At 38.5% G+C, this 18,728-nt stretch overlaps 3 protein-coding genes across 3 annotated transcripts; all 3 read right to left on the reverse strand.

The window, feature by feature from the left end:
- Nucleotides 1-533: 533 nt before the first annotated feature.
- LOC126783534 (floral homeotic protein DEFICIENS) lies at nt 534-2,528 on the reverse strand. The gene is made up of 7 exons (XM_050509016.1): nt 2,341-2,528; nt 2,187-2,253; nt 2,034-2,095; nt 1,848-1,947; nt 1,049-1,090; nt 839-877; nt 534-719 (listed from the first exon to the last, which is right to left on the reverse strand). Exons 1-7 carry the CDS (start codon nt 2,526-2,528, stop codon nt 534-536), a joined length of 684 nt encoding a protein of 227 aa, XP_050364973.1.
- A 939-nt stretch (nt 2,529-3,467) lies between these two features.
- Nucleotides 3,468-9,197, reverse strand: LOC126785371 (V-type proton ATPase subunit a3-like). The gene is made up of 18 exons (XM_050511035.1): nt 8,908-9,197; nt 8,770-8,814; nt 8,474-8,596; nt 8,273-8,380; nt 8,017-8,127; nt 7,747-7,920; nt 7,191-7,328; nt 6,488-6,595; nt 6,248-6,355; nt 5,991-6,139; nt 5,742-5,895; nt 5,484-5,644; nt 5,190-5,396; nt 4,715-4,898; nt 4,531-4,614; nt 4,190-4,389; nt 3,972-4,031; nt 3,468-3,873 (listed from the first exon to the last, which is right to left on the reverse strand). The coding sequence occupies exons 1-18, from the start codon at nt 9,046-9,048 to the stop codon at nt 3,666-3,668; spliced, it is 2,463 nt and encodes an 820-aa protein (XP_050366992.1). The 5' UTR covers nt 9,049-9,197; the 3' UTR covers nt 3,468-3,665.
- Nucleotides 9,198-15,153: 5,956 nt separating this feature from the next.
- LOC126782585 (protein SHI RELATED SEQUENCE 1-like) lies at nt 15,154-17,493 on the reverse strand. Its single transcript, XM_050507860.1, has 2 exons — nt 16,264-17,493; nt 15,154-15,824 (listed from the first exon to the last, which is right to left on the reverse strand). Exons 1-2 carry the CDS (start codon nt 16,877-16,879, stop codon nt 15,427-15,429), a joined length of 1,014 nt encoding a protein of 337 aa, XP_050363817.1. The 5' UTR covers nt 16,880-17,493; the 3' UTR covers nt 15,154-15,426.
- Nucleotides 17,494-18,728: the final 1,235 nt, after the last annotated feature.

Below are 18,728 nucleotides of genomic sequence, written 5' to 3' on the forward strand. Positions count from 1 at the left end.
TTATTAGTATTTAGAGTTAGAAAAATTAATTAGGAAAAAAAAAGATGAAGATGCATTTAGTCATTTCTTCTTTTAATTTTCCTATTTTAGTTTTCGGTCTATACATTTTTTTTTCTTATAACAAAAATAAAGTTCGAAAACTCCGTATGCACTTTTTGGACGTATGAGATGTTTAGAGTGTCTACATAAAACAAAGTTGCTTATTCACGAGCAGGAACTCGATCTTCAATTGAATCCACTTAGAGATACCAAACAGATTACAAAAGACGAAGGTTTATGATCGAAACTACTAGGCACAAGTAAGAATCTCATGGACGCAGTACAGTACTCTACATGCGTCTATATCTACCAGTCCCTTCAATATAACATTCATAACATCCACCACAGGTAGTACTATCTAGCTAAAAAGCTTAATGTCATATTAGTCTTAATTAATACAGTACGTAGAATGCATACTCCACCACAGGTTGAACTTCATTGCCGACTGAAGATTAATATTCTCGCCCTGATCGATCAGCTTGCATAATACTCGATCAGAGCAAAGCGTAGGTCGTGAGATCTGAACCTCCACCATGGTGAAGATAATTAGGGTGATGATAAGGAGGTTGCAGCCGTAACGGAAATACATTGTGAGGGTCTCCATTTGCTGAGTAGCCAATGACAGGATCATAATATTCCCCTCCATCATCAACCAATCCGTAGTGCGGATCCTCCAAATCCTATGAATAATACAGATTAAAGAAAGCATTCACATTAATCTAACGTACGTAACTATGTATGTATAGCGCAAAGAATTCGAAACAGATTAACATATATGCATGTTTGAAGAGTAGCATACTTCAAAGATTCTCCTGTTGTAAGCTGTTGCATTCCGAAGCTGTCATCAGGTAATGGAGAGAAATGAAACAGATTGCTCTAGATACATATATATTAATTATCACATCAAAAGAGTCAATGGACAATAGGATTGCCAACCATGCATCATCGAAAAAAGGATTGCCAACCATATATATATATGCCTAGCGATATGGTGAATATGCATGATTACCTTTTTCGACTTGGTCTGAATCTGAGTGCTGAGCAGCTTCTCCTGTCAATCATCACAGATGTTATATATGTTAGCCATCAATCTGATTGAAGAAACTGAAATATACATATATATTATCCAGTTACGCCTATATATATATATGCGATCAAATCTCCAAATCAGTGAATCACCTATTTATGTTCCAATAAAACCTTGAAAAGTAGACAGGCTCTTAGTAAAATGATCTAACATTGAAGTGACCAAAACAAAGCCATCAATCTGATTGAAGCGAAACGGAATACAAAGAGTACATTAGACAGACACTTCGTCGAAAAATGCAGCAATTGATCCCCATACTATCAATACACTAAAGGACTCAAACTATGCAGTGAAACTTTACTACAAAAACTGAAAAGAAAAGAAAGTGAACTTACAGCTGGCTATTGAGTTTAACATGCGGCACAGCCTGCACCTATAATTTCACCTAAATTAAACCCTAAACTTGCTGCACCTATATCACACAGTATACTTAATACTTTGGATATGAAATTACTCAACATCCTTGGTTGATTAACCCAGTGAGCTATACGGCAGCCATATATTAATTTGAAATGTTATCAATACGCTTGTTTTAGGGGAGATTTTAAGCATGATAATCTAATTAATAAATAAAATTTATAATATGCAGCTACTCCTATCTTTGTAATTCTTGATCATTCAGTAAATATTTTTCTTTAATAGAAAACAAATAATAAGAGCCACTATGATCTACAGATTTTCTCGACAAAAGGAGGGACAATTAAAGATCGATATGTACAACCTTGCGAGCACGAACAACTTGCACAGCGGTTTGCATTTCTTCCTCAAGACTATGCAGCTCAGTAAATCCCATATTGTCCAAACACTCCCCCAGCCTTTGCCTATATATGTCAAAGTTTAGAACTAGATCATCAAGCTCATTATACTTTAAATTTTTCCCCCACATACTGTAAATTATAGATATTACCTGATGTGCCTCTTGAGACTCTTATTAGTCTCCATTAGTTTCTTCAAATTCTCTTGCATTTTCTGTACAAATGATTACAGACATATTAAATGTGCTTAATTAGTTACAGAACTAAAGCTGGATACAGAGATAGTGTGAGAGAGATCGGTTCACCTCATAGTGCGATTTCCAAAGGTCAATGCCGAGAACTTTCTGGTACTCATCGTAGACTTGCTTTGTCCTACACACAAAAACTTAATACCATAATTAAAACTGAAGCTAGGGTTTGATAACCGGAATGAGATCTCGGAGCTAAGGATTCAATTACGTGATGGAGGGGCTGATGTACTCATGAAGCTTTCCGGAGGAGGAAACCATGAGGAGAGAAACCTTGGCATCACAGAGAACAGTGAGCTCCTTGGCCTTCTTGTGGAGTCCGTTCCTCCTCTTGGAGTAGGTGACCTGCCTATTCGTCACGTTCTCTATCCTCTTGATCTGGATCTTACCTCTCGCCATTGTACCCTTGGCTGATCTGAATGAGCAGCTTCCAAACCGATCTGAGTTGCAGAATTAGCTTAGCTCTAGATCACAGAAGAACCTAATAAGCAGAAAAGAGAAACTAATGTGTGGATAGAGAACCAGAAAGACATTACCAAGAATGGAATGGGTTTGTGGATTGGTGTTTCACATGTAGGTGAAGAAGAGCTAAACTTGGAGATGGTATTCTTGCTTTGCTTCACTGGCTCGCATTTCGACGTGCGTGGGGACCAATATACGCCATGATCATTACACTTTCCGTCCTAGAGAGTAGTCCGATCCCCCGTTTTCCGTTTTGATGTAACTGAGCAATTGAGAGACTCGAAGATCAAGGATAGGCCTGTTAGGTTAGTTCCTCCCACAAACATACAAGTCGATCTTCTCACTGTAGCTCGTATTTATTAGACCGTTTTATCAACCGGAACACAACTCATGTTGCTAGGGTTTTAATAGTACTCCGGAATACAAAAGAACACGGTTTATATTTGATAATATTCTTCAGAAGTCGTGAGTCGTTAATTTCGTTCATTGGCGACCTCGACAATAGCTAATCTTGCAGCTTTTGATTTCCGACAATGTAAGATCGATCGAGTTGGTAAAAGCTAGGGAAGTCAATCATTGTTCTTTTGGTTAATTAGGAGGTGTAATATTCCCCGGGTTTTAAAGCGTGTGCTCATATAGCTGCAAGCTGTTCTCTTGAAACTTGCACATTGTTAACGTTGTTCGAAGATCAAACCTCCGGGAAAAGTCATTTCAAGTTTCAAATGTCTAATCAACTGTTGACCCTCACCGCCACACGAAAGACGAAACTGACCGAACAAAGATATATCAATGGGCCTCAAGTCTAGACCTAAATGTAGCACGGTGGAAGGCCCACTCTTAAACTAATACAGTTCCTCACTCTCAAAAACTCCACATCGTGGAAGGAATACATTGTGTCAGTTCGTAACTTCGTATTACACAGTACATAGTATATTTTTTGTGTACAATGAATCACATCAATACAGTTCGTATTGTACAGTCCACAGTATATTTCTGTGTACAATGAATCACATCAATACATTTCTATTTTACATCTAGACTTGTAGGATTGTACAAATAAAAAATCGCAACGTTTCAATCTTCATCCTCGATACTGAGTAGAGCAAATGAAAACGGGTAGAATTTGTAACCACCGCCCTCATAAAACTTGTTCATGAACTCCATCCAGTGAAGCCTCAAGGCATGCAGGAAGGCACTTAAGGTCTCCATCACTAGTAGCACTCCAACAGTTGCACTGATAAACACGATTACGCCAATGATCAGAATGAAGACATTGTTGTACCTGCAGTAGCAAATACCATGAGATTCATTCAAGACTAGGCACTTTTGAGATCTCAAAGTTCTGTAACAGGAGAAAAGACACGGAAAGAAAGAATTTACCCCCAAGCTAGAAGCAGAACCTTGTCGTAAAATACACTGGACAACTCTGAATGTGCTAAGCTGAACACAGTAAAGAAAGGACAAGCAAGAGGATCATCATTTAATACTGAACTGAAGTATCTATAACTATTTGAGATGTACAATTACACATGTCCATGAAGGTTAAGATGCCTAAATAAGCTTGGATGCTATAAAATGGTTAAGTTTCAGCCACATGCCTGAGTGCCCATAATCGTAGATATGAAGCAGTATTGGACACTGCTCCAAGCACAAACTCTATTGTATGTATGAGTTGGTGTACAAAGATCTCGGTGAACTCAAATTCCTCATGACCTTTTGAGTCGTGATGGTCTTCCTGGTCATCTTCAAGAGGGTCCTCCCCAGTCAGGAGCAACGCATAGGATTGACCTTGGTGCCTCTGAGGAAACAGGGTATCAAAAAATTGTAAAAGGATCATTAGGATGTACAGAAAAGAGAATTCCAGTTCATGAATGAGGGAGTTTAGGCACAAGAACCATATCTTAGACTATAAAGGGAAACACTACAATTTCGAGAATACCTCCTCATGCTGCTTCTTCAAGATATAAGGCTTTGGAAACAGCATCCATGGCACGGCAACAAGAGCGGATAGTAACAATAGAATCTGATGATTAGAAACAGGGAACGTTTTAGGATCAGTATCATTATATAATATCATTACTATTTTAGAAATTTTGGCATAATCGAAGAAAAGAGAATGAAACCTGAAGAACTCCTTGACCCCAAAATAGCTGATTATCACCCAGATCGTCGAAGGGACTCAGGAACATGTATATCATTACATGATACAAATCAGCTTTTGAACCAGTGCACCATTTCACAACAATAAGGAGTGAAAGGTAGCCAAACAGGCTGTTTAAAAATATCATCTGAGGAACAAATTGGTACCTACAGAAACATAGTTATGAGGAATTGATGGTTGAAATTTAGAATCTCATAACACTTAAACATGCCTGATTCTTCAGAAGTTCAGAAGACTGATTAACAAGAGGGAACATGGAGTAGTATACATGTATTTGCAAACCAAAAAGTTTGGATGTACATATTAGAGATACAATACCTCAAAATCTCTTTTAAGTTGAGAATATTAGGCTAACTACTCTACTTAAAGTTAATACTACATACTGATGCATAATAAATTAACATGCAGAAACTATCAAGTTGAGCAATATAGCTTACCATACATTCAGCTTATCTGCAAAAAATTTTGCATTGAAGTAACTTAAAACAATTCCAAGATTCATCTGGGCCATTCCTAGTAGGATTGACATCTTCATCTTCAACGAGTTTAGAAAGGGTAATTCGGACCTGGAACCATGCCATTTAGGGTCCAAACCAAATGGATATGTGTCACGCACCTTAGTCAAACCCATTGTAGTAGCATCCCTGCAAATACAAAGACAAACTATTAATGAACTCAAATGGGGACGATATACCAAAACTATATTGAAGTATCTCAGATAGATTGCGTACCTGCAAGATGAGTCATGGCATGCATAAGCAGAAGGCCCAAATAGTTCAAATGGGACTGAAAAGAATTCATTGTATATCAATCCTGTGTAAATTGAGAACAGTGCCATCATAAAAATAACATAACGACCACCAAATGTCATTTCAATAATGTCCCCAAGTTTCTGCAGTCAACAAACCTAAGTTAGTCGAAGTTGCATGGCGATGCAAATTACAAAGAAAGAGTGGACAATCAGCTTTCAGAAAGCCATGCACCATTACCTTATTAGAAAACTTTTTCTCGTTGATGATGAAATATAGTGATGCCAGCAACAAGCAAATACCATGCCCCCAGTCTCCAAACATCACAGCAAAAAGGAAAGGGAAAGTGACAATGGTATATACACCAGGATTAGCCTCCTGATACTTGGCAACCCTGTGAATATTGTACTTGAATCAAATTATTCCATGTATATAACCCCTTCATGTGTTTTACATCTTGTAGAAACATAACCTACACATCTAACTCACCCATATGCATCAACAATTTCTTGAAAAATAGTAGTAAATTTGTTTGTACGATAATATGTTGGAGGCGATTCCTTTGTGTGCAAAACTTGGAATATGGCCCCAACTTGAGAGTTACTATCGTAGGTTGCCTGCTGTAGTGCATTTTGGATCTGTAAAATTCAGACTTGCAGTTTATAAATATTCCTTCCAAGATGCATTGCATAAATACAATGTTATGTGCTTCACCACGAAATTGTTGCAGAACAACAAAAACAAACCTGAATTGATGCAGATACAGGACACCAACCTTCTGCAACAAGACACATCTTTGTCACATCAATGCTGAGCATGTTTAAGGTGTGAAAGATGGATTTTTCCTTTTTCACCTATCACGTCATGGAGAAATTAAACTTAAGGATAATTATACTCGGTGGTAATGACCAAACTCACATGGGCATCAATCTATAGATCATATAATGAAAGGAGATACGGTAGGTAATTGGAAGAACTAAACATACCAGAAGGTTCCATTGCTCATATTGATGGCCAATTGTCTGTAATAAACTGTTACGGTGCAAAAGTCCAGCATCAATGGTAGACTTCAGCTCTGATATTTTTCCAGACACCTAGAAATTAAAGGAGTTATAGAGTTCAGATTGTACTGTGACTGCTCTTAACGTAATATCCACAAATAGACAAAACGGAGTGTACTACTGTATTTACTAGGACATGATGGTTTATGTCTAACAAATCTGCCAAGCTCAGCTTTTAATCCACATCACTGTGCTTCACGCTAGTTCGCAAAAATGCTACTATTATCTTTTTATGGGCACAAGATGCTTGAGATTTTGGTGATTTTAGTTTCGTATAAAAATAAAACTGCAGTTAAAAAAACTTTTCTAGAAATACACAAATGTGAGACAAAAACCTATTTGATGCGGTTTAAGCAATAAAAGTTTTCCTTTTATGCTGGTATTAGTGAGAAAATGAGACCATTCAATCACCATTTAGTGGATTGCAGGATGATTCTAGATGCCTTGTGACCACGCTATTGCTACTGAATCAGAACTCTTGACCATATTAAAATCTTAATGACTATTTGGAAGACATGAAAATATGTCCTCTCTGTGTTTTTCAAATATACATGATTACCACTAGTCAATAGATCTCAACATTTGTATTATCCTAAAGTTCTTGGTATATAAAACGAACACCATGTACCTCTGTAATCATCTGAAATTGTTTTCCCAAGTCATCTGTAAATGGGTAACGGTTTGCTCCAAAAGCCTCGCATATCTTCAGAATTTTATTCTTTGCCCTTTCTCCAGAATAGAAGATGATAAACACATTTTTCTCAACCTGTAAACAGTAATTTATCAATTATCAAAAGAAAAGCTATACGGAACAGGGGGGAGGAGTTGTGAAAAATTAACCATTTTAGTGGGAAGAGAATGAAATCTAGAACATTTATGTACAAACACACCAAGCAGAGAAAAAAAATAGACGCATCATAGATAGGAGGAAGTAAATCATTAAGTTCTGTCTGATTTGTTTTATTGAAAATAAGTTCTGTCTGATTAACGCTTAGTTCTTTCTTTTATTTTTTTATTAACACTTGTACATACAGAAGAGGAACTCTTCCTTAGATTATAACATTCAGTGCAGAAAAAATTCTAAGAACAAAGAGAAGAAAGGTGTATGTAAATCCCATGCATTGTCAGCATAACCATAATTAAAAGTTTATCTTGGAACATTAAGATGACAGTTGGGTATTAACCTTCTCTCCTGACACAGGATCAACAACTGCGCCATTGACTACAGCTTGCTTCAGAAATACATTACCCCTGGTGGCACGAAACAAAATCCGTTCGAAGGCCATAGACTTTTCTCTTGGAACAAGACCACTCACAGACCCAAGCTTTACATGCTTAGATAGATCTGTAGTCATTTCCTACAGCAAATGAAACTTTAAGCATCATTCAAGGGAAAAGGAAAAAGAACTTTAACAATAACCAACAAAACGAAATAGAAAACTACAAAGCTGCACTTGTTCGAGTAATAATGGACTGTCAATGGATTTTTCACCCATGGGCTGCACTTCAATTTCTTGGTGCTGAGCTGCGGCACTACTTTTAGCTGTATTAAAAAACTCCCCAGCCTGAAATAAGTGAAAAACTTTAGCCGTCTAGTAAGAAGTATCAGAGATAATGTGATCATGGTTGAGGCAAACTAATTTTCAGTATCACATCAACGTAAATGCAAACAATGAGTCAGTGCAATATCAGTTATAAAAGGATTTGTACCTTCTGCAGTACAAGCTTGTATTCTAATAGCTCGCTATAAGTGCGTTGCAATTGATCATTATTTGCATTCATTTCCAATAGATCAGCTTCAAGTTCACAAAGTTTAACCTGGCCACAATCCCCCAAATTAAAACTTAATCAATATACACTACAATAGTCTCAAAAAACTGAAAACTGAAAAATCAACTTCTTAAAAACTACCTCCAAGCTATCGAGATCTGTATCATTGCTCATCGAAGACATTGTAGATTGCGACAACCCCGCCTTCCTCATCTGATCTCGGAAGAAACGTAATCTCCTAGCCATTTCCCCACATCGTTTGATCTACATTACACACAACCACCATCAGATCACATCAATTTCAAATTCGACACAGCGATTTCGCATTGCGCCAACTCCTCACACCAAAACCAAGGCAGTAAACCTATGGCATTGTTCACAAAACTCTACATAATCACCTTCTACACAAGTGAAAAATTGAGTTTCGAGGAATGTACCTGAGCGGCGTATGTTCTCTGGAACGGGCTCTTCTCCGCATTGAGCTTCAACCACCAGACATAAACAAATGCAGCCAATGAAATGAATGGAAATTACAAAATCCAAAATGTGCGGTTAAAAATGAGAGAGGGACTAACATCTTTGAATTGAAAAAGGCCGAGCTCGCCGAGGTACGAGATGGCGCGGCGAGACGATTCAATCGGAATGATGAGGTGCGCCAATTGCATTGGCTCCGACCGCAGCAGATCCATCGTCGGCCAGCAATTCTCCGTCCCCATTTTTGTTTCTAACAGAAACGAATATCAACGAGAGCTACAGAAGAGAATGCGGTTGCTTCTATTCTAATACCTAATTCGAACCCAGATCAAAATCCGAGTCTGGGGCTCAAAATGATTCGTGCTTTTTCCTTCTTCTTTTTTCTTCTTTATTCCTCAAGCGTTTACCCGACGGCGACAACTACCATTTTTGGTGGAGAAACGAGAACTTAATTTTGACTTTTACATTGTGCGGTTACGTGGCGCTTTTTGATAGAGTGTGGTGAGTTTGGAGATGGAAGCCCATTGGTTTAAACTTGAAAGTTCATACGCGCGCGACGGCGACGCGCCATCTTAGGGACGACGGAATGACGTAACTGCCCCGTCTGCACCGACTCTTCAAGGGTGAAGCGGACTTGGCTTGTGATTCAAACTTGGTCAAAAGTCACAACTCACAACCCACAATTAGGTCGCTCTCAATGAAGAGTTGATGACTAATATTTGGCACATGTTTTTCACAATTTATGAGAATTGAGATTCGGAATTTGTGTTTAGAACTTGAAAGAATGATTCTAAAAAGAAAAGTGTTGAAAAATGTGGACTATGACACACAAGTTTTAGGCCAGAGTGGATTTTCTCTAAATGGTTTTTTGGATCAAGAATTTTTAATGGTCAAGCAAGATATTATGATAAGTTGGGTCGAACTAGGAAATGTGGAAGCAAATGGACATGACCCACATCGACAAAATCATAACCAAGGCCTCTGGTGGCATGAAAGGATTTAGGATTTGTTGATTTGAAATATGCGTTTACTTTGGATGAAGAATGTAGGTTTACATGAGTTATATGACTAGATTGCGATAAGCAAATGATGGAACTACCCTGGTATATAATAATTATAACTCAAACAAGTCTTGTGCTTATAAATTATGATAGGACCCAATGTGACAATGTTAACAACATTTCACATATTGAGTTGGGAGATGGGAGTCTGGGACAACGTAGTATCGGTGATTGTATCAAGTAAAGACTAAAGGGACCGGGGAAGTAAAGGAGTTTACTACCCAATAACCCAACAGCAAAGCCAATCAGAAGGCCCGCTAAATTGGGCTGCATTCTTCTGTTGTTGTGGACTTGTGGTATGAACAAATACATAATCCACAAAAGAAACCTTTGAACATAATTTGACAAGGTCACTGTGGCTGTAGGATTCAAGACAGAATGAGAGAATAACATCGGTCGCCTGATCAGGAAAGGTTGTCATATGAATTGCAGAAAGAACTACCAGTAGGTAATTAAACTACAGGTATGAGTTTGAGTCATTTACACTCGATCATTGAAGGTAAAAGTGAGACAATATACTCATTAAGAGAATCTGGATTTAGTACTTCGATCAGTGAATCATCCACAAAGAAACTGTTTTGGATAGAGTTTCAATGATATGATCACAAATATATATAACCATTTTGAACATCATTATCCTTAAATCAACTGATGAAGCACCGAAAATCTTTTCTAAAAAAAGGTCCCCGGAAGCAGCAGGACCCCTAAATCCAAATTTTAAATCATACCCAAATGCATGTGAAAAATAGACACGTACAGCTACTGAATTTCCAACTGCCGTGGAGTGGGATCGGTTGGGTGGGGAAGAGTAGATTAGCCTAATAGGTAAAGAGGGCTTTTAATTTGACTCCTCATATCTATACCTCATACTTCTCGTCTTCTTGCATATACACCGTTTCAAATTAGCTTACGACGAGGCTCATGAGACCTACTCATTATCTAGTTGTGATACAAGTGTGACAACATGAAAATCAATCCAATTGTTGTTTGAAAAATTAGCTTCATGCTCTTTAAATGCAACCATGTCACCCAACTACACTGCTTATTTTTCTACATCTTGAGGATCGAAATGGCCGGCAACAAACACCTAGTTAACAACCGCTGGGTCACCATCACCTCCCCCCTCTGTTAGTCTGTACTCTGTCCCATCTCTTTCCATAGAAATGAGAGACAGAGTACGTAGTAGATCGATGAGGATGAGGTAAGTTGAGAGACGTCTCGATCCGTTTGAATTTGCTTAGCTACCCTAATTGCTGCAAGGAAAGGTCTCTAAATATTACATACCAATAGGTTTTAATTACTTTCGTGGAAAATGAATTAACCTCTGCACTGAAACAATTAGTAGCTAGCAGACAATGATATCAATCAGGGACATTACGGCTTTCACACAGAAACTCACAAGGATTAACTACAGCTAATATATAGACTGTTCATAGCGGCAAAGCTATGTAGGAGACACAGACTTGTTTGGACCACGCTGACGTTATAAACCTAGATTGGCTTAGCTTAGCAACAAGAGAAGCGCAAGATATATAAATATATACATAGATGATTCAAAGAGATTCATAAACTAACGGAGAAATCGAGCAATCGGATCACTCGCATGCGTCTGGCTCTGGCCGCAACCCTACCTTGCTAAAGGCTCCACTAGCCCTGAAGAGCCTATGTATTAAACGAAAACCCCAAACATTAACTACACTACTGATCGATCAATCCCATTATATACATTGTCATAAATATTACTTAGCCAGCTAGGGTTTTGGCCATCTAGAAAAGGATAATCAACCACTCGATTCATCAGATCAGAGATCTACAACTCGTAATCATGCCCATTTCGTGTCAGTCAGTCAAGATCGACCACGCTCGAGACAGCTAACTAATAATTTGCCCACCTTCGTGGTTTCTAGGGTCCATAATTAGCTTTGCCCTCTCTTCTCTTGGCTTTGCATTCAGCTGATATAATGCATGCATCAAGTTGAGTTCCACTGGCTATAGTCATCGCTGCCACGTACGATTAACCATAGTTGCATTGCGATCGGCTACTTGGCGTACACCATGGTACGTATAGGGTAAGGCAGCTCACTGAGTTTGAGACCGAGTGTCAATACTCAATTCTCAATAGCATTCGATTTGGATGAACCATATTGGCAATTAAGTATGATAAGTTGATCGGAACTCCGACAGGACGATTCCTGTATTTTTTATATGATATGTAGATCCATGCCGTGTCCAATTTATCCATATATGCATATACATGAGTAATGAGACTACCTAGGTCCACTTGTTACTATTACTACTATTAAACACGCATTAACTAGCTTGTCGCTCTAGCTAGCTTCACAATCCCTTGACTCGTGACCTAGCTAAATCGGGAGGTAGTTGATTTGAAAGTGTATATTATTATGAACAAAGCCAGAAAACAAGGGTGATTGATTGCTTATAAAGTATAAACATATATTCAAAGAGTTGTCCCATCTAATTACGGTACATACCCCTCTATACTCTATACTCTATTGTTTACAGAATCCTATACCAACCAATATATTAAGTTCATCACAAGCAGTGAAGGTACATTGAAGTCAGAGAAGAAGATGCCCAGAGAATTTAAATGACGAAGAGTACGTAGAGCCTTCAACGTTAACGTCTATATTGAACTTCTGTGGGGTTACAGAAAAATGTTTCATCTGATTAATTTATGCATGTGTCCCCAGTTCTTAATACAAATTAATTTGGGTCACTAGAGTCATAGTCAGTTCATCACTTCATCTATATTTCGAAAATGACATAACAGAGTAACAGACATACAAAGAAGAAAATTGACAGAACAGAGGTTCCTATCCTAAGCACAATGACGGACCCAGATTCAATACAGTACTGTATCTTAATGCTAAAAGCTTTTCCAGAAGAGTGTGATACGGACTACTTACTCCAAAGAATTATTGAACTATAAGTGAGTTAAAAAACTGTGATCTCAAAATAGTTTTACTGATTTAACCAATGTAAAATTCTATCTCAAAATAGTTTTCGATTTTCAGGGAAACAGAAAAACAATGCTTGAAAAACCATCTGCATATATACTTTCCAGAACTTAAATATATTTGACAGTTTGCTATCGGAGAGCACATGAAAGGGATTCGCAGGTCTACTATACTCTTGTGGTCTAGACTGAAGTCACTGAACAGTATTTTTACATTATGAAGAATTTGAATGATCATCACAAGTTTACTGTATACCGTGGAAGTCAAATCAGATAGCTATATAGTCTGGCCGGCCTATGTCCAGACTCCAAGTTAACCAAGGCTTTTTAGCTTGCACGGTTGTTTGACTGACATTTTATGTAACTCGCTACTGCAATATCATCAATATCTATAAAACCAGCCAGTACGAATTAGAATACTGCGTCTTTCTCTTTCGGTTCCCCACCCCCCATCTTTCCTGACCTAAAATGAAGGTCCTTCCATAAACACAGAGACTGGTGACCTCGCACACCAGGAGAGCAAACCAGTGGATTTAAGTGGACGATCGTCAGAAATTAATTAATAGTTAGTAAACATGATTCATCTTTCTCGATCTACACATTAGTTAAGAACTTAATTTGAAGTACTTCTGGACCATATAGATGATACACATATCACGTATCTCAACCTTGAACGATGCAGTATAATATAGTTCTTTTTGGTCAATAACAGTATAATATAGTTCAGTGCTAGAATTAGTGCACATATTGTATGTATACTTCCCGAGATACTCAAATTCTTATCCTTCATAGCATAGCTACAGGCTACAGTTATTTATAGCTCACTTCAAATTACAAAAAAAACATATTTTAAAGTTAATTTGCAGTGTAAAAAACTTGAATTTTAAATACTATATTATCTCAAATTTTTATATATTACTCATAAATAATTATAAATTTTTTGCTAGCTCAACTCATTATAAATCTTGGCTCCCCCCCTAATTATATAATTAGTATAAATTCATGAAGTAGCTCTATCACTTTAAGAGATCGCCTACGTATATATGTGCGTTCTTATCATGCAAGCAACATCTCAAGCCCATGATCATGAGCCTTCCGTCACCATACCTTAGCACCTTACCATATATATGTTAACAAAATAACAATTGCATGAGTTATCTGGCCAGCTTTTTCCTACATTTGTCATACTCTTACAGATAAAGGCAACACACATAGTTAAGCCAACTCATATATCTCAAATGTTTCACTAATTATACCATACAGGCATTGATCACATTAGTCAGTAATTGTAAAGAAGCTTAATTTCCTCCCCATGCATTGATCCAGTTTCTAATTTCCAGCTAGATTAGATTTGCTCTCCTATGACAGATTCGATCTTCAATCTTAACCTGCTAACCGTAAGTTCTACATATTGTATATGCTGCTCATTAACATATGTAGAGCGTATACTAATTAAAAGATAGGAAATATCAATTTCAGCTCCTTAGGTGCCAATACTGTGTACCCGATAAGGAGAGAGATTATAGTTAACACAAATAAATGCAAAACACAAAATGGAAACCAGAAAGAGAGAGGAAGAGAGAGTGAAATGAGGTTGCACATGATAAGAGTCAGAATTTACAAGAGCATGGAAGTTTTTTGACAAGGTGTACGTTTCTTTCGTTACTACCAAATCTAGCAGGCTAGGGTTCCATCATTTAGTAGCTTCCATACATATAAGTACCTCCTTCGCTCAGCCCTATATCTCAATTGCTACATAGCCCACATATTACAAAGACAATGCATATGTATAAACGTTCACATGCATCTGATCGGTTAATTTCAGGTGCATTAACTCCCATCCACGAACGTCTATATCAAGTTGCTAAATTTTACAGCTTTGGCAGGTAAGTAGTTGTCATATAATGTCTCTGTAAATTACACATTTAGGTAACTAATCAATCTTCACTCTTGCCAATCGGCATTGCATGAGATCTTAAGGCTCTGCATATCTGCACCGTTCATTATTCTCTGTTTTCTTTTGCAGACATGTTTTGACATAAGAATTTAAAATGTATGGTTAGCCGAACACGAAACCTATTTGTCCTCCCATTTACATTTCCAGCAAGACACCGGATAAACAGGGAAAAGAAGGGTTTCGAGTTCACCACCACCAGAAACCGCATTCAATATATCCAACCCAGACGTACAATAAAAGAGAACTTCTAGAATACAATACACAAGTCAACCAAGGAAACACAGCAGATATTATAATGCAAGCTAGCGGCTGCTGCTGCTGCACAAACAATAATTACCAGGCCAAACTTGCATAATTAAATTATTCTAATTAACCATAATTGAAATTCGGAACAAAACCAAACATCCCAATATCGTTCTCATCATCATCATCATTATCATCTCCAGTTTCCTAGGGCATGTTAAAAGCTAAAAATTAACATGATCTACGATGATGATCGAAAGCCATAACAATTAATAGAGGAACAATGAATATTAGTTCTAGCTAGCTAGTAGCTGAGACATGAAGATTGAGTTGCAAAAACGAAGCCGACCCAATGGCTAGCTGGCCCCTGCTGTTTTATTTTCTAAGACCTCGGAGGTGGGAAGTATTGCGTACCAGCAACAAAAGCATTCAGCGGAGTCGGAAACACCATAGTTGGATCGAGCAACGTTGCCGTAGGTGGGTTGGTGCTTGTGCTTGTTGTGGTAGTTATAAGATTCAGTTGCTGTTGATTATTATGAGGATGCCCTCCTCCGCTTCCTCCGTCTTGTTGGCCTGAGGAGCTTTCGCCGGCGGTGGTTGCACTTGTGTAATGACCATCCAGTCCTTGATCGTAGAGAAGTCCTTTGAACACGTGCCCTCCGATGTTCACAGCCGTCTGGTACGCGTACTGCTCCTCGACATCGTCCATTGCACTAACTCTCACGCACCGGAAAACGGCTGGCGAACTCACCTCTGCTGGAAATGGTGCAAGCTCCAACCCTAATTTTTATTTTCATGATATTTAACGAATTGTCAAAGAAACAAAAGGGAAAGTAATGGAGCAGTTAGTAGTGTATGAGTGCAAAGAATTTCATGGAATTCTTTTCGTCAGTTTTACCAACAAACAGTGACAGAATGAACACAGAAGATAGACAGCAGAGTGGGTGTGACTTATATGGACTATGTTCCGGAGGGGGTGGACTTTCTATCACACGCAAAGGATATGGATTTGATGGGATGTATCCAACTCCTAGTGATATTAAGTTCTGATTTGCCATAAGTTCTTACTGTTTTTCCTTTTTTCTTTACATGAAAACTGAACAGGATTTGGAAATTCTGTCATGGATTTACTGATGGCCAGTGTCCAAATTTGGAGTCTGAAAATCGTATGAGTGCATATTTAATTAGTCTTTGTTTGTATTGTAAACAACAAGCTTACCAGACGTGTTAGTGGGTAAACGAACGCAGGCTAGAGAAGAACCTCCTGCTTGATTATCTCTCGGCCTTTTCGGAAACTGTAATTGCTGTTGTTGCTGCTGCTGAAGAGCAGAGAACTGTTCCTGCCTCTCTCGACGTTTTGCTGCAGGAACCCAAGTGCTCTTGACGTGTGTTTGGCACTGAAACCCTCGGCTCTTGCAACAGGTTCGGCACCGCAAGTGAGGACAGTCTTTCTTAGCTTGATTCCCGCAATCCTGGCAATTCATTCCGCCTGATCCTAGACCACTACCTCCACCGGCACCACCAGCGCTACCTTGTTGCATCACAGTGAGCCTCAACCCGGAAGATGAGTCATCCGAGACGTTGCCCTCCAAGTTGTTATGGTTGCTTCTACGGCTAGGATCCACTCCAAACGCGTAGTAGTTCAAGCTTTGCTGATGATGATGAGGATGGTGAGGATGATACTGTGGCCATAACTCGAAACCCCCCTTGTTGTTGTAGATCTCTTCGTTCCCGTACGAGAAAAGGTTTAAATTTCCTCCTCTCTCATCGTCTCCGTCTTGCTTGTGTCTCCCCCCTTGATCTCTTCCCCCTAAGCTACCGAAGAACCCAGCCATTTCTCGCACACGAAAATAACCTCAATTTGGGGTAAAAATCCATATCAGAAGCCCAAATCTTGATTGAGGATCAGTGATTTTGACACCCGGGTTTTCCAGGGTTTCGACTTCTGTTTTTGAACCGAGTCAACCGACCGATCTGGTACTGATCACTCTCCCTCTCTGTGTGAGATAGATAGATAGATAAATAAATAGATAGAGTACTGTGTAAATCTAGCTATGTGATCTCTTTGCTATGCTGGTGGGGAGGTCTGGGTTTTGTTTGGCAGCTTTTTTGAAGGGTTAATTGTTTGGGAATATTTTAGGGTAAGAAGAGGAAAAACTAAGTAGTAGTTTTGTTATTGATGAAGGGTTGGGTTTTCAATTCTGGTGGTGTCGTTGTTCTAAGCAATAATGGCACGGAATTAGAGCCCTGCAACGCCGCCATGGAAACTGCACCCACTCTGCTCTTTACTCTCTCTCTCTTTCTCTCTCACTACTCTACCCTCATCGACCATTTAAGACAACTACGCCAAAACGAAAACCTATCTCTCTTTCTGCTAGCTCTAACTCTGTCACATATACACAAGGTCTCAGACTCAGTGTGGGAGAGATAAGAGACTGGGAGTGACTGGGAGAGAGACTCACTCAGACTCAGCAGTACTGATTTAGCTTAGATTAAAAGAACAAGAAAGGGATGGCAAATTCACCTCTCTGGTCTTTCTTCCGGTTGATGAGGCCGGAACGGTCACTATACGTCCACGTGTCGGTTATTACACCGAAAAAACCGCTTACTATTTCTTCTTTTTCTCACCATCCCTATGAATTATCAAGTTTTTTTCTTTTTTACCCATTTCTTCCACCAGCCAATCTTACCTCCCAAAAGAGGACATGCATCACAATCCTATCGACACACGCCACGTGTAATTTTAGCCAATAATGTACTGCATTCGATCGAGGGTTTTGGTAGCCCCAGATCGATCACGCGTAAAACTAATTATCCTACAAAATATATATTTCTGATGAAAATAAACAACATTTTCTTAGGGTAACGTAATTTCGAGCTCTACGAAATTGTGGGGGTCTTGTTCTCTTGTGCTAAATGCCCTCGTATTCCACTCAAAAATTCTTCGGGTAATCATTTTATGATTGACTAATCGATACGATAAAAATGGGGTTTTTGTACAGTAGTGGGGTGATGAGCTAGAGATCGTTGAATCACTTATGATGATAAGGTCAACAAGCTTGATGGCTATATTTAACGGAATTAGGCTTAAATGGGCTGTTCCTATGTGTTAGTACTTATGTGTAGGACGTGAACCCCAGAGCAAATGTTGGTTATATGCCAGCAAGCAGCAAGATCGATCAATTGTTTCGTCAAAGTAGCGTTGTACATTTTATGATATTATGGAATCTTGATATCAACTCATATCTCTTTACTCTTCGTTAGTTTTTTTGTACGTACCCTAAACAGTGAAATTATACTAAATAGGAAACTTATTAGGAAACTTATTCAAGGCACCAAAGTTTAAGTGAACCAACTACCAAAATTTAATCTAAGCCGTTGATGTTTTAAATTTATACATAGCAACAACTTCCATGCTAACGGCGTTAAGAGAGGTGAATCTAGCGAAAAAAAAACTAGAGATTTATGTATTCTTCGTTCTTCAAAGAATATGGGTTTATGCACAACACACTCAATACACAGTGTTAGTGCCCCGCATCAATTAATCAGCTTAAATTCTCTATTCCTCATGTTTCGATTTCAATTACTTCTTATTCAATGGCTTTACTTGATTCATAATGAACGCACATGTATCTCTACTCTCTACCAAACTTTTGTCGAAGTTTTCATCTTTGTTTGGAAATT

Source organism: Argentina anserina, chromosome 2, assembly GCF_933775445.1.
Source record: "Argentina anserina chromosome 2, drPotAnse1.1, whole genome shotgun sequence".
Lineage (NCBI taxonomy): Eukaryota > Viridiplantae > Streptophyta > Magnoliopsida > Rosales > Rosaceae > Argentina > Argentina anserina.